At 35.0% G+C, this 17,292-nt stretch overlaps 1 protein-coding gene across 1 annotated transcript in view; it reads left to right on the top strand.

The window, feature by feature from the left end:
- Positions 1–9,653: 9,653 nt before the first annotated feature.
- LOC127626473 (dnaJ homolog subfamily B member 12-like) overlaps positions 9,654–17,292 on the top strand; it is a 22,418-nt gene continuing 14,779 nt past the window's right edge. The window contains exons 1-2 of the mRNA XM_052102263.1: positions 9,654–9,866; positions 15,733–15,904. Of these exons, the coding sequence (XP_051958223.1) occupies positions 9,734–9,866; positions 15,733–15,904 (305 nt within the window). The 5' untranslated portion in view covers positions 9,654–9,733. The remainder of the gene's footprint in view (positions 9,867–15,732; positions 15,905–17,292) is intronic.

Genomic DNA, 17,292 nt, shown 5'->3' with positions numbered 1-17,292 from the left:
ACAACATTACGTCGTCCAGCAACTTCGGCGCAGACTTGACGTTTTGAATCGGTTCTTTTATATTAACCGTCCGAACAATGTAGCATTTTGTCACTCTACATCACATTTACTGGAAAAAGTAGTTAATTACTAGAAAAACGTTGACGCTAATAAATGTGTAAATTGTGTAAATTAGTAGTGTCGCTAATTTAAGACACTGAAAATATATATTGACCGAAAAGTTGTGTTTTTAATATTCATCATCAGGTGTTTTTTTGTATCAGTTTTATAATAATACATTTTTATTAAAAAAAAATTGCGACAAAATAAAGGCGTAGAACAATAAAAGCAATTAATAAACGAATAATTCAAACATCATCGGCATATAATACAATAGTACTTTAAAATATAATAAATCAATAAATAAAATAAGACGACGTTACGTCGTCCAGCAACTTTTGAACATTTTGAATCGGTTCTTTTATATTAACCGTCCGAACGATGTCATTCCCAAAAACGAATCGGGCTTCCCAACGCAATATACAACAATGTAGCATTTTGTCACTCTACATCAAGATTTACTGGAAAAAGTAGTTAATTACTAGAAAAACGTTGACGCTAATAAATGTGTAAATTGTGTAAATTAGTAGTGTCGCTAATTTAAGACACTGAAAATATTGAAAAAAATTGTGTAGCTTAAATTAGCGGCACTATTAATTTACACAATTTACACATTTATTAGCGATTAAAAAGTGTCGTTTTTCTAGTAATTAACTTCTTTTTCCAGGAAATCGTGATGTAGAGTGACAAAATGCTACATTGTTGTATATTGCGTTGCAAAGTACGATTCATTTCTGTGAACGACTCTTTTCGGACGATTCATATAAATGAACCGATTCGTTTTTTTTTTAGGGAAATATTAAATATTGCTGACATTTTCTAGTTTTATTTATTGTGTTCATTGTTCAACGTGCGTTTTTCGTCTTTATTTTGTAGCGAAAAAAATTCGTTAATATAAAAATATTCTTAAGACACTAAAAATAGGAAGTCCATTGACCTAATTGTGTAACTTAAATTGACATTTACATTTATTCATTTGGCAGATGCTTTTATCCAAAGCGACTAAATGAAATTAGCGATACTACTAACATATACAATATAATAGTGTTATTGAAAGTGTCGTTTTTCTAGTAATTTTCTACTTTTTCCAGTAAATCACGATGTTGAGTGACAAAATGTTGCATTGTTTATATTGCGTTGGGAATCTTTTGTGAATCGCGTCATTGAGACGGTTCATAGAGTTCTTGCGTCTTTTTTTAAGTGTATTATTTTGTTAAATAGTGAATGATGTTTGAATAATTATAATGAGTTTTCTAGTTTTATTAATTTAGTTTAATGTTCTTTGTGTGTTCTTCATCTTGATTATGAAGTGAATATATGGTTAAATACTGATATGATTATGTTTTCGAGTGTGTTTTTATAGTTTTATTACGCTGTGGTAGCCTCTTTAGCACGTGTGTTTACGTTTTATGGTGTAACATTGATTATGAGCGTTTATTGTTTTATTGTTTAGGCAGATAAATACTGCTCTGATTGTGAAATATGACATAATCTGATGTATCTGTTTTGTTTACAATATCTGTGAAAATGCACAAATGTGTTCAATTAACTCTGTCAGTATAACAGGAATAAATATTTACCGTCTCTCTGCAGTCTGAATTCTGGAAACATCTCAGTTTTACACTCTATTCTATTGTGTTCTATTATGTTCTATTAAGATCTATTCTATTAGGATCTATTCTATTCTGTTCTGTTCTATTCTATTCTATTAGGATCTATTCTATTCTGTTATGTTCTATTCTATTCTGTTCTATTCTATTCTATTAGGATCTATTCTATTCTGTTATGTTCTATTCTGTTCTGTTCTATTCTGTTTTTCTATTCTATTATGTTCTATTCTATTCTGTTCTGTTCTATTCTGTTATGTTATATTCAATTATATTATGTTATATTTTATTATGTTCTATTCTATTCTATTAGGATCTATTCTATTCTGTTATGTTCTATTCTATTATGTTATATTTTATTCTGTTATATACTATTCTATTCTGTTCTGTTCTATTCTGTTATGTTCTATTCTATTATGTTCTATTCTGTTCTGTTCTATTCTATTCTATTAGGATCTATTCTATTCTGTTATGTTCTATTCAATTATATTATGTTATATTTTATTATGTTCTATTCTATTCTATTAGGATCTATTCTATTCTGTTATGTTCTATTCTATTCTGTTCTGTTCTATTCTGTTATGTTCTATTCTATTATGTTATATTTTATTCTGTTCTGTTCTATTCTGTTCTATTAGGATCTATTCTATTCTGTTATGTTCTATTCTATTACGTTCTATTCTGTTCTGTTCTATTCTATTCTATTAGGATCTATTCTATTCTGTTATGTTCTATTCTGTTATGTTCTGTTCTATTCTGTTATGTTATATTCAATTATATTATGTTATATTTTATTATGTTCTATTCTATTCTATTAGGATCTATTCTATTCTGTTATGTTCTATTCTATTCTGTTCTGTTCTATTCTGTTGTTCTATTCTATTATGTTCTATTCTGTTATGTTCTGTTCTATTCTATTCTGTTCTATTCTATTCTGTTATGTTCTATTCTATTCTGTTATATTCTATTCTGTTATGTTCTATTCTGTTATATTCTATTCTGTTCTGTTCTATTCTATTCTATTCTGTTATGTTCTATTCTGTTCTGTTCTATTCTATTCTATTGTTCTATTCTATTCTGTTCTATTCTGTTCTGTTATGTTCTATTCTATTATGTTATATTCTATTCTGTTATATTCTATTCTGTTATGTTCTGTTCTATTCTGTTCTGTTCTATTCTATTATGTTATGTTCTATTCTATTCTGTTCTATTCTGTTCTGTTCTATTCTATTCTGTTATATTCTATTCTGTTATGTTCTATTCTATTCTGTTCTATTCTGTTCTGTTCTATTCTATTATGTTATATTCTATTCTGTTATGTTCTGTTCTATTCTGTTCTATTCTATTCTATTATGTTATATTCTATTCTGTTATGTTCTATTCTATTCTGTTATATTCTATTCTGTTATGTTCTATTCTGTTATATTCTATTCTGTTCTGTTCTATTCTATTCTGTTCTATTCTATTCTATTGTTCTATTCTATTCTGTTCTATTCTGTTCTGTTATGTTCTATTCTATTATGTTATATTCTATTCTGTTATATTCTATTCTGTTATGTTCTGTTCTATTCTGTTCTATTCTGTTCTGTTCTATTCTATTATGTTATGTTCTATTCTATTCTGTTCTATTCTGTTCTGTTCTATTCTATTCTGTTATATTCTATTCTGTTATGTTCTATTCTATTCTGTTCTATTCTGTTCTGTTCTATTCTATTATGTTATATTCTATTCTGTTATGTTCTGTTCTATTCTGTTCTATTCTATTCTATTATGTTATATTCTATTCTATTATGTTCTATTCTATTCTATTTTCTCCCTCATGCCAGAGGAAATGACTAAAGCTTGAACATATCTGTTGCACATTATTGTTCTTAAAACAATCAAAGCATTTCAGAAATGCAACAACGTGTCCCGTTTGTTTTCCAGCACGAAGAGGAAAACTGTTCAAATATTTGAGTTAAAATATCTCATTCAGCGTTCATTCTCTATCAGGGTCAGTAACTTAATCTGATTGGGAACGAAATCCAACATCTTGCATCCGACTTGAGCGTGTTTGAACTTTTGTACCCCACCTGTCCAACAGTGCGTGTCAAGGGGAATTCTGCCAAATGACCAGATGTAAAGCTGATATGGAGTAGAGCCACCAGATCCATCTGATCAATGATGTTGACATTGCATGAGTGAGATCATATTGGACTTTTGGTCTCATCTGACTATCAGGTACAGTAAAAGCTTTCAAAGATCTAACGGGGTTAGTTATGTCCAAATGATTGAGTTCATACTGAAATTAATGGCTTTTGATTGCAGACTTTGGGAACTTTCAAATCTTTGCAAAGTTTGAGACATTGCTGAAATCCTTTTTGAAACACTTGTGAGATTACTGACAGAATAGAACCTAATAGAATTGAATAGAACATCATAGAATTGAATAGAACATAATAGAATTGAATAGAACATCATAGAATTGAATAGAACATCATAGAATCGAATAGAACATAATAGATTAGAACCTAATAGAATTGAATAGAACATAATAGAATATAACTTAATAGAATTGAACTTTATAGAATTGAATAGAACATAATAGAATTGAACCTAATATAATTGAATAGAACAATAGAATTGAATAGAACATAATAGAATTGAGTAGAACATAATAGAATAGAACCTAATATAATTGAACCTAATATAATTGAATAGAACAATAGAATTGAATAGAACCTAATAGAATTGAACCTAATATAATTGAACCTAATATAATTGAATAGAACAATAGAATTGAATAGAACATAATAGAATTGAATAGAACCTAATATAATTGAACCTAATATAATTGAATAGAACAATAGAATTGAATAGAACCTAATAGAATTGAATAGAACATAATAGAATATAACTTAATAGAATTGAACTTTATAGAATTGAATAGAACATAATAGAATTGAACCTAATATAATTGAATAGAACAATAGAATTGAATAGAACATAATAGAATTGAATAGAACATAATAGATTAGAACCTAATAGAATTGAATAGAACATAATAGAATATAACTTAATAGAATTGGACTTTATAGAATTGAATAGAACATAATAGAATTGAACCTAATATAATTGAATAGAACAATAGAATTGAATAGAACATAATAGAATTGAGTAGAACATAATAGAATAGAACCTAATATAATTGAACCTAATATAATTGAATAGAACAATAGAATTGAATAGAACCTAATAGAATTGAACCTAATATAATTGAACCTAATATAATTGAATAGAACAATAGAATTGAATAGAACATAATAGAATTGAATAGAACCTAATAGAATTGAACCTAATATAATTGAATAGAACAATAGAATTGAATAGAACCTAATAGAATTGAATAGAACATAGTAGAATATAACTTAATAGAATTGAACTTTATAGAATTGAATAGAACATAATAGAATTGAACCTAATATAATTGAATAGAACAATAGAATTGAATAGAACATAATAGAATTGAATAGAACCTAATATAATTGAACCTAATATAATTGAATAGAACAATAGAATTGAATAGAACCTAATAGAATTGAATAGAACATAATAGAATATAACTTAATAGAATTGAACTTTATAGAATTGAATAGAACATAATAGAATTGAACCTAATATAATTGAATAGAACAATAGAATTGAATAGAACATAATAGAATTGAATAGAACCTAATAGAATTGAACCTAATATAATTGAATTGAACATATTTGTCACGAACCCCGCTCCCTCGCTCCGCCCCCTCGAGCTTCCACGCCCACTTTGCTCCTACTCGCTCACATGCTCGTAGGCAATCTCCCTTCCTCAAGTTTCTCACGCGTTTCCAATCCCCCAGAACATGTGTGACCACCTGCACTTGCGTCATCTGCACTCCTGCACATTAGTTTCACCTGCACTCGTCTCATCACCTGTCATGGTTTACACCTGCACTTGCCCCTATATATATCACTACCCTTTCGTCTCACGGTTGTTGGTTATTGTATTTAGTTTCCCGTGTCTTTGCCCCCGCTAGTCTCGCGTCTAGTTTTGACCACCTCTCGCTCACCTCTTAGCTTGCCAGCTCCCTTGTTCCCCTGTCTTTTGCTCCCACTAGTCTCGCCATTTTCCTCTTGATTCCTCGGCTTTCGAGCTCCCCTAGTTCCCCTGTCTTTGGCTCCCTCTAGTCCCGCCTCGCTGATTCTGATTACCCGCTTTGACCCCCTATGCTCTCGTTGACCTCTCTCTCCTGGATTTGCCGCTTTACCCTATCTTGATTCCCCGGCTTCGATTTAACGCTCACCCTGACCATTCTTCACTGGATTTGCCCTGTTTTTGTACTGTTGCCTGCTTTGTTGGAATAAAGCAGTTTTCTCCGACATTGTGACTGTCTCGTCTTGTGTTTGTGTGTGCGGGTTACAATAATAGAATAGAACCTAATATAATTGAACTGAATAGAACATAATAGAATTGAATAGAACATAATAGAATAGAACCTAATAGAATTGAACTTTATAGAATTGAATAGAACCTAATAGAATGGAATAGAACATAATAGAATTGAAAAGAACCTAATAGAATTGAATAGAACCTAATAGAATTGAACTTTATAGAATTGAATAGAACCTAATAGAATGGAATAGAACATAATAGAATTGAAAAGAACCTAATAGAATTGAATAGAACCTAATAGAATTGAACAGAACATAATAGAATTGAATAGAAAATAATAGAAAAGAACCTAATAGAATTGAACTTTATAGAATTGAATAGAACCTAATAGAATTGAACAGAACATAATAGAATTGAATAGAAAATAATAGAAAAGAACCTAATAGAATTGAACTTTATAGAATTGAATAGAACATAATAGAATTGAATAGAACCTAATAGAATTGAATAGCACCTAATAGAATTGAATAGAACATTATAGAATAGAACCTAATATAATTGAATAGAACATAATAGAATAGAACCTAATAGAATTGAACTTAATAGAATTGAATAGAACCTAATGCAAAACTGGGTTGGGGACTCTGGGAACAGAGCGGTTACAATGTGAAAATAGGCCACTATGAATCTGGGTAGACGTCCATGAGTGGACAACATAGACAAAACAGAAGTCGTTGTCTCTGGCAACAAAGACGAAATTCTCAAGGTGAACACGTACGTTGACTTCAGGGATCTAAAGACACTTAATCAAGTTAGGGATGTTGGCAGTCATATCAAAACAATAACTATATCTGCCAACTATCATCTTAAAAATATTGGGAGAATTAAGGCCTGTTCACACCAAAGCCGTGGCGATTTTGCGAGACGAATGTCTGACGGAAGCAGGGATGGATTACCGACCGGGCCAATGGGGCCAGTGACATTTGGGACTACCATTTGCCCTTGACTCACAGCTGAGAGACACAACAGACTGATTCATTTCACAATGGGTGAAGTTTAAAATACCCCCGCTTGGATGCTATTTTACCAGTGAGAAAGCTGATCTTCAGAAAGCTGACAGCATCTCTGCTTGGGCGTTGTAACAGGTGATCACACACGCTCAGTGTCTCTCTCTCTCTAACACAGAACAACAACAACAACAACCGGCATTTGCCACTAGGTGGCGGTGACGTCACCACGCCGCTTGTGCCAAGCTATGTGCACCTTGAGTCCATGTGAAGTGTCGAAAGCCCGCTGGCAGGAGGTCACAGGGCATACCCAGATGCCACGGGTCGACTGACTGAGATGACTGGCTGATGGGACACCGATGCACCCTACTGTGCCAACTTGCGCTCCACTCATTGTTGTGAGCGCCACTCCTCCAGCACCCCATTGTTGTTGGAGGGCTGACTGCCTCCAACTGGGCGATCTGCCCAGTAGCTGCCCTTCACTGAACCTCCTCCGCAGAGGCCGATCTTGACACCGCTGGTACCAGTCAGCGGCAAGTCCACATCCTCCTGTACCACATCACCCCATCTCCTCTCTAGCTGTACAGTAGGTGGCGCTGTTGTGATGCTGTTGTTATAACAGGCCTTTAGATGCTTCGTACAAAGTCAAAACTTAAAGAAACTTGATATTCATTCATCACCTCTAGGGTGGACTACTGCAATGAACTCCTCACCGGCCTTCCCAGTAAGACCATTAGAGCATATTACGGCAGTCTTAACACTGGCTTCCAGTTACATTTAAAATCGATTTTAAAGTACTAATACTACTTTATAGATAACTCAATGGCCCAGGACCTAAATACATTGCAGATATGCTTGTTGAAAGTAAACCTAACGTAAGCATTTAGCTACTACACCCACACCTGGGACCAGCTTCCAGAAGAGGTCAGAGGTCATGCTGTCCATAGTGAACAATTAAGACATTAAAGGGATCTCATTTTGTGAGTGTTTACGTATTAAGATCAGCCCTAAACCAATGGAACTTCTCCAAGATACACGCTTACCCATACACAGAAGTACTGTGGTAATACAATGGTGTTGAAAGATTACTACTTTCATATAAAATTATATTTTTAAATATATAAACAATTACCATTGTAGGCCTATATAAACATGGGAACACCATGTCATCTCAAAATCATGTTTTGTAAGTAGGCTATAAATTGATTTGCGGTGCCATCTAGTGTGATTCAGTAAAACAACAGCTGTCCCCAAACTCCCCACTCGTTTATTTTATTGCCAGACTCGTGAATATGATTTTACAAGCGTTTATGTGTCATGAAAAATGACTTGATCGTGTTTTACACATTATCTCACACTATTATGTGTTATTGTGGCGAACGCTTCTTTGTGGAACAGATAAAATTAGACTAACTGACCAATAATTCCATATTAAAATGAGAACTAATAATGTATTATTTTATTTCTGAAATATATCATTTTAACTGGATTACATCCGTCAGAATTGGGCATTTATTCGTCGCACTTGTACACGTCATCGTTCGTCGCCCGGTGGAAATAGGAACCGTTGGTAGAAAGGCTTTAACCTGATACAGGAAATACCAAAATAGGCGGAATTTAGTTGCCCAGAAAATGTCTGTAATTGGTCAGCATCTTCACTGGGTTTAAATAATAATGCTCCTATTTTACTTGTTCACTGTGTAATTTTGATTCAGAGTATGTATGTATGTATGTATATATATATATATATATATATATATATATATATATATATATATATATATATATATATATATATATATATATTAGCGACTATTAAGCCCCCGAGACGGAGCACTGGTATTTAAACGGCAAATATGGCGGATGTAGAAAGAAAGTCCCGCCTCACAGGTAAAAGAGCCAATCATCCTTTAGATACAGACATCGCCAGTCAAACAATTCGAGAACGCGCATGCGCAATAGCTAGCATGTCCTTAAATTAGCGTTTCTTTTTAACGCGATCTACGCTCCAAAAGAACAATTTATGATACCATTGTTGCCAGATTTAACTGCTGATTTGACATATGTTTTGATCGTCATCTTTCCCAACCTTCTGGGAGAGATTTCCCCATTCAAGTAGACAGGAGCTGCACGTTTATGTCGCTTGTACCCATAGCCAATATCTGCCCTGGTCGGCAGCGTTCCAGAGATAGCCGCCGAGTGGACTGACTTGCCATGAAATACCTTTGGTAGTACTTAAACGACCGTTGTCACGTGTTATCTGTTTCTTTTCACAGCGCTCTTCGCGATGGACCACTCACAGACGTGTGTGATTACTGACTAAGGCCTTTTGTAAAATGCTCTTTATAGAGATCGCTGTAGCGGATTACTATTTAGATGTCAATTCCGACTCCTAAGTAAGTTAGATATTCAATTGGTTATAGTTATAAAGCAAAAATGAGACTTGATTGCGTCTTAAAGGAGGATTCTGTTATCTGAGCCACCCAGCGCCCCTGGAGAAAAAATAAGCTCTGTGTCTCACAGGTATCCGTTATTAGCCGTCAACATTTGACGCTCAATGGTGCTGTCTCTGTGTTTTTGTTTAATCAGCTGCGTTTCTAAGTAGTTCAGTAATGGAAGTGAACAGGGATGAAGCGGAAAGATGTATTGAGATCGCACTCGGGGCGCTGGAGAACGCGCAGCCGGAGAAAGCGCGCCGGTTCCTGGAGAAAGCGCAGCGGCTCTTCCCGACGCACCGAGCCCGGGGTGAGCACACTGAACTCGGGCTATTCCAGGGCCGCGATCGCCCTCATCCACGCTACATAAACACTGAGCACGCGTGTCCCGGCTTTAAACTTTTTTTTTTTTTTTTTTAAACGCATGGCTGGCCATTTTTGTGTGCATTTATTTATTTAAATGAGTGTGAGTCAGATGGAGTGTGATATTTTTGTGTTCTGTTGTCCTGAAATCTCTTAATGAGTCGTTTTGTCCGATTGCACGGACCAAATCTGCTGTTGTGCAATATTAAACGTATATTGCCGGTGTTGATTTGAGTTATAGGGTGTGTGTGAGCTGTACCGTTATAGTGCTGCTGCTGATGTAACTCTTGCATACTGGTTAGAATACACTCCGCTGTCATGTGAATCTGGCTGCGTCTCAAAACATAGTGAGCTCCCTATCTAGTCAACATTGATATTGCTCAACAGTGTCAATGTAGGCAGCTCAATAGGTGTTAAGGCATAAAAACATGGATTTGATGTCCCAAAAAGCTGTCTAGATACATTTTGAGCTGAGTTTTGTGCTGTTTTGAGCTGGCCATTGGGAGAACCGGGAGTTTTCCCGGTGGGCCGGCCGCGAAACGGGGCCACGATGTACCGAAAATAAAATATTTAGCTCACACATTTTTTTTTCTTTTCTGTGTGCACAAGATGATATTTCGAGCGAGGTATTTTGCACGTAGGACGAGAAAGCAAAATATAAGAATTCTGAGCAAATTCACTTTTTCAACTAAAATTCACTTTCAAGTGCTCAAAATAACATCTTGCGTGCTCAAAATAACAGTTTGCGTGCTCAAAATAACAGTTTGTGTGCGCAAAATAACAGTTTGTGTGTGCAAAATAACAGTTTGTGTGTGCAAAATAACAGTTTGTGTGCTCAAAATAACAGTTTGTGTGTGCAAAATAACAGTTTGTGTGCTCAAAATAACAGTTTGTGTGCGCAAAATAACAGTTTGTGTGTGCAAAATAACAGTTTGTGTGCTCAAAATAACAGTTTGCGTGCTCAAAATAACAGTTTGCGTGCTCAAAATAACAGTTTGCGTGCGCAAAATAACAGTTTGCGTGCTCAAAATAACAGTTTGCGTGCGCAAAATAACAGTTTGCGTGCTCAAAATAACAGTTTGCGTGCGCAAAATAACAGTTTGCGTGCTCAAAATAACAGTTTGCGTGCGCAAAATAACAGTTTGCGTGCGCAAAATAACAGTTTGCGTGCGCAAAATAACAGTTTGCGTGCGCAAAATAACAGTTTGCGTGCGCAAAATAACAGTTTGCGTGCTCAAAATAACATCTTGCGTGCTCAAAATAACATCTTGCGTGCTCAAAATAACATCTTGCGTGCTCAAAATAACAGTTTGCGTGCTCAAAATAACAGTTTGCGTGCTCAAAATAACAGTTTGCGTGCTCAAAATAACAGTTTGCGTGCTCAAAATAACAGTTTGTGTGCTCAAAATAACAGTTTGTGTGCGCAAAATAACATCTTGTGTGCGCAAAATAACAGTTTGTGTGCTCAAAATAACAGTTTGTGTGCTCAAAATAACATCTTGTGTGCTCAAAATAACATCTTGTGTGCGCAAAATAACAGTTTGTGTGCTCAAAATAACATCTTGTGTGCGCAAAATAACAGTTTGTGTGCGCAAAATAACAGTTTGTGTGCTCAAAATAACAGTTTGTGTGCTCAAAATAACATCTTGTGTGCTCAAAATAACAGTTTGTGTGCGCAAAATAACAGTTTGTGTGCTCAAAATAACATCTTGTGTGCTCAAAATAACAGTTTGCGTGCGCAAAATAACAGTTTGTGTGCTCAAAATAACAGTTTGTGTGCTCAAAATAACAGTTTGCGTGCGCAAAATAACAGTTTGCGTGCTCAAAATAACAGTTTGCGTGCTCAAAATAACAGTTTGCGTGCTCAAAATAACAGTTTGCGTGCTCAAAATAACAGTTTGCGTGCTCAAAATAACATCTTGGGTGCTCAAAATAACAGTTTGCGTGCGCAAAATAACAGTTTGCGTGCGCAAAATAACAGTTTGCGTGCTCAAAATAACATCTTGTGTGCTCAAAATAACAGTTTGTGTGCGCAAAATAACAGTTTGTGTGCGTCAAAATAACAGTTTGTGTGCTCAAAATAACAGTTTGTGTGCTCAAAATAACAGTTTGTGTGCTCAAAATAACAGTTTGTGTGCTCAAAATAACAGTTTGCGTGCGCAAAATAACAGTTTGTGTGCTCAAAATAACAGTTTGTGTGCTCAAAATAACAGTTTGTGTGCTCAAAATAACAGTTTGTGTGCGCAAAATAACAGTTTGTGTGCTCAAAATAACAGTTTGTGTGCTCAAAATAACAGTTTGCGTGCTCAAAATAACAGTTTGCGTGCTCAAAATAACAGTTTGCGTGCTCAAAATAACAGTTTGCGTGCTCAAAATAACATCTTGGGTGCTCAAAATAACAGTTTGTGTGCGCAAAATAACAGTTTGCGTGCGCAAAATAACAGTTTGCGTGCTCAAAATAACAGTTTGCGTGCTCAAAATAACAGTTTGCGTGCTCAAAATAACATCTTGTGTGCTCAAAATAACAGTTTGCGTGCGCAAAATAACAGTTTGCGTGCTCAAAATAACAGTTTGCGTGCTCAAAATAACAGTTTGCGTGCTCAAAATAACAGTTTGCGTGCTCAAAATAACAGTTTGCGTGCTCAAAATAACAGTTTGCGTGCTCAAAATAACATCTTGTGTGCTCAAAATAACAGTTTGCGTGCGCAAAATAACAGTTTGCGTGCTCAAAATAACAGTTTGCGTGCTCAAAATAACAGTTTGCGTGCTCAAAATAACATCTTGTGTGCTCAAAATAACAGTTTGTGTGCTCAAAATAACAGTTTGCGTGCTCAAAATAACAGTTTGCGTGCTCAAAATAACAGTTTGCGTGCTCAAAATAACATCTTGGGTGCTCAAAATAACAGTTTGTGTGCGCAAAATAACAGTTTGCGTGCGCAAAATAACAGTTTGCGTGCTCAAAATAACAGTTTGCGTGCTCAAAATAACAGTTTGCGTGCTCAAAATAACATCTTGTGTGCGCAAAATAACATCTTGTGTGCGCAAAATAACAGTTTGTGTGCGCAAAATAACAGTTTGTGTGCTCAAATTAACAGTTTGTGTGCGCAAAATAACATCTTGTGTGCTCAAAATAACAGTTTGTGTGCTCAAAATAACATCTTGTGTGCTCAAAATAACATCTTGTGTGCGCAAAATAACAGTTTGTGTGCGCAAAATAACAGTTTGTGTGCTCAAAATAACATCTTGTGTGCGCAAAATAACAGTTTGTGTGCGCAAAATAACAGTTTGCGTGCGCAAAATAACAGTTTGCGTGCTCAAAATAACAGTTTGCGTGCTCAAAATAACAGTTTGCGTGCGCAAAATAACAGTTTGCGTGCGCAAAATAACAGTTTGCGTGCGCAAAATAACAGTTTGCGTGCGCAAAATAACAGTTTGCGTGCGCAAAATAACAGTTTGCGTGCTCAAAATAACAGTTTGCGTGCTCAAAATAACAGTTTGCGTGCGCAAAATAACAGTTTGCGTGCTCAAAATAACAGTTTGCGTGCTCAAAATAACAGTTTGCGTGCTCAAAATAACAGTTTGCGTGCGCAAAATAACAGTTTGCGTGCTCAAAATAACAGTTTGCGTGCTCAAAATAACATCTTGTGTGCGCAAAATAACAGTTTGTGTGCGCAAAATAACAGTTTGTGTGCTCAAAATAACAGTTTGTGTGCTCAAAATAACATCTTGTGTGCGCAAAATAACAGTTTGTGTGCTCAAAATAACAGTTTGTGTGCACAAAATAACAGTTTGTGTGCGCAAAATAACAGTTTGTGTGCTCAAAATAACAGTTTGTGTGCTCAAAATAACATCTTGTGTGCGCAAAATAACAGTTTGTGTGCGCAAAATAACAGTTTGTGTGCTCAAAATAACATCTTGTGTGCGCAAAATAACAGTTTGTGTGCGCAAAATAACAGTTTGTGTGCGCAAAATAACAGTTTGTGTGCGCAAAATAACAGTTTGTGTGCTCAAAATAACAGTTTGCGTGCGCAAAATAACAGTTTGCGTGCTCAAAATAACAGTTGCGTGCTCAAAATAACAGTTTGCGTGCTCAAAATAACATCTTGTGTGCTCAAAATAACAGTTTGTGTGCGCAAAATAACAGTTTGTGTGCTCAAAATAACAGTTTGTGTGCTCAAAATAACAGTTTGTGTGCGCAAAATAACAGTTTGCGTGCTCAAAATAACAGTTTGCGTGCTCAAAATAACAGTTTGCGTGCTCAAAATAACAGTTTGCGTGCTCAAAATAACAGTTTGCGTGCTCAAAATAACATCTTGGGTGCTCAAAATAACAGTTTGTGTGCGCAAAATAACAGTTTGCGTCGCTAAAATAACAGTTTGCGTGCGTCAAAATAACAGTTTAGCGTGCTCAAAATAACAGTTTGTGTGCTCAAAATAACAGTTTGCGTGCTCAAAATAACAGTTTGCGTGCTCAAAATAACAGTTTGCGTGCGCAAAATAACAGTTTGTGTGCTCAAAATAACAGTTTGCGTGCTCAAAATAACAGTTTGCGTGCTCAAAATAACAGTTTGCGTGCTCAAAATAACAGTTTGCGTGCTCAAAATAACAGTTTGCGTGCTCAAAATAACAGTTTGCGTGCGCAAAATAACAGTTTGCGTGCGCAAAATAACAGTTTGCGTGCTCAAAATAACAGTTTGCGTGCTCAAAATAACAGTTTGTGTGCTCAAAATAACAGTTTGTGTGCGCAAAATAACAGTTTGCGTGCTCAAAATAACAGTTTGCGTGCTCAAAATAACAGTTTGCGTGCTCAAAATAACAGTTTGCGTGCTCAAAATAACAGTTTGCGTGCTCAAAATAACAGTTTGCGTGCTCAAAATAACATCTTGGGTGCTCAAAATAACAGTTTGTGTGCGCAAAATAACAGTTTATGTGCTCAAAATAACAGTTTGTGTGCTCAAAATAACAGTTTGTGTGCTCAAAATAACATCTTGTGTGCTCAAAATAACAGTTTGTGTCGCTAAAATAACAGTTTGTGTGCTCAAAATAACAGTTTGTGTGCTCAAAATAACAGTTTGTGTGCTCAAAATAACAGTTTGTGTGCTCAAAATAACATCTTGTGTGCTCAAAATAACAGTTTGTGTGCGCAAAATAACAGTTTGTGTGCTCAAAATAACAGTTTGTGTGCTCAAAATAACAGTTTATGTGCTCAAAATAACATCTTGTGTGCTCAAAATAACAGTTTGTGTGCTCAAAATAACAGTTTGTGTGCTCAAAATAACAGTTTGCGTGCTCAAAATAACAGTTTATGCGTGCTCAAAATAACAGTTTGCGTGCTCAAAATAACATCTTGGGTGCTCAAAATAACAGTTTGTGTGCGCAAAATAACAGTTTGCGTGCGCAAAATAACAGTTTGCGTGCTCAAAATAACAGTTTGCGTGCTCAAAATAACAGTTTGCGTGCTCAAAATAACATCTTGTGTGCGCAAAATAACATCTTGTGTGCGCAAAATAACAGTTTGTGTGCGCAAAATAACAGTTTGTGTGCTCAAATTAACAGTTTGTGTGCTCAAAATAACAGTTTGTGTGCTCAAATTAACAGTTTGTGTGCGCAAAATAACAGTTTGCGTGCGCAAAATAACAGTTTGTGTGTGCAAAATGTTATTTTGCACACACAGAACATTTTTAAACGCTCAAAATATAATTTTGCATGTGCAGAATTGTGGCTCATATATAACTCCACACACACATGCTTTTGTTCCCAGTCCGCCCCTGTATGTGCTTATGTTTCTTTATCTGTGTCCCACTTGTTTCTCAGAGTTGCTGGAGTCTCTGGATCGGACCGCAGATGGTTCATCTCACAGCAGTTCTACAGGCGCCGCAGATGGAACAGAAGCCCGTCATCGCAGGTCTAATGGCACAACACCTGCAGACAACAGCACGGACTCCGGCAAGCCATTCACATCCGAACAGGCCGAGGCCGTTAGAAGGTGCCAGCCGTGTTTTATCAGAACGTTTGTTTGTTATCTATCAGGTTCGATTTGATGGCTAAATATTTTGGGTCAGAGGTCAGGCTAAACAACCCCCCTGTAGGTCAAATCCTACACAATTTCATCTTTCCCCCGATATCCACTTTCAATGTTAGCCGAAGTTTCTAGCACCAAAAACACAATATAATCTAGTCATAATATAGTTATATATAATATAGAGTTAGTAGTCGAAGAATTGATGCAGTTCTATGCCCAGCCTTATTTTTTTGAAAGTTTTTGGACCGGTGCAAGCTGGACAGTGAACAGAGTAACCCGTGCGATGCCGAAAATAGAAAACAAGCGATCGATAGAAAATGCCGTCGCTTGTCACGGCTGGTTAGGACAAAAAGTCTGATTAGCATAGAAACTATATATTTTATCGCATTTTGTTTGCTGTCAATCTCCTCAACAAAATCTATAGACGAAAATGTTTGTTTGACCAAGGGGTTTTTTTTTTTTAATCGTGGCAAGAAGCTTAATTATAATCAAGCAATTTTAATCAGAACATAATATCGACGAAAATGCCTTAAAATAAAAATGATAAAAAATAAATAATTAAGAAAAACCAAGAAAGAACTGATTCAAATAATCCAATCATGGTAATTGTGTTTAATTAGTTACGCATCATATATATATATATATATATTAGGGCTGTTAATTGATAAAAATGTTTAATTTAATAAATTACGTAATGTGCCGATTAATTAATCGAATTATTCACATATCAATATTTACTGCGAAAGGCCCCCAAATAAAGTTAACATAGTATATAATAATTAAAATAACTATAAATAAAAAATATTAAAAAGTATTACAATTGTAATTTAATGCACTGCCACAGATACGTAAAAACATCAAGGTGGTACGTGAAGCTTGAATTTGTCTGATAGTAGGAACGTTCCTTATTATGACGTGCAATTATTAACATTTTTTATTCGAATTCTGTAACCCACAAAAAACTTAATTCCGGTAATCGATTACTAGTAAAATAAAATTAAAGTAAAAAATAAAAAGTGACACGTACGTGAAATGCATATTTTTTTTTTTATTCAGAAATGTTACCAAGAATTGTTAAAAAATGATCCAAAGTATCTTTTTTCTTTCGGGAAAACTAAATAAACAGTATGCAGTAATAAAAATGAAATACGCTTCGAAGTTTCTCGTACAGCTTCACAGTTTCTATCCATCATAAATGCAGAACCTCATCCGTTGGTTTGCATGTCTCCAACAAGAACCGAATATCAATAGAGTAGAATTCAAGACGAATCTAAATATTACACGTGTTGCTAATGCTATATTCGCAATTTTACAGTAGTGTTTTTATTAGTCGATTACTCGCGCACATCTCC

The sequence above is a fragment of the Xyrauchen texanus genome, chromosome 33 (genome assembly GCF_025860055.1).
Source record: "Xyrauchen texanus isolate HMW12.3.18 chromosome 33, RBS_HiC_50CHRs, whole genome shotgun sequence".
Taxonomy (NCBI): domain Eukaryota; kingdom Metazoa; phylum Chordata; class Actinopteri; order Cypriniformes; family Catostomidae; genus Xyrauchen; species Xyrauchen texanus.
This window is presented reverse-complemented; position numbering and strand designations above follow the sequence as displayed.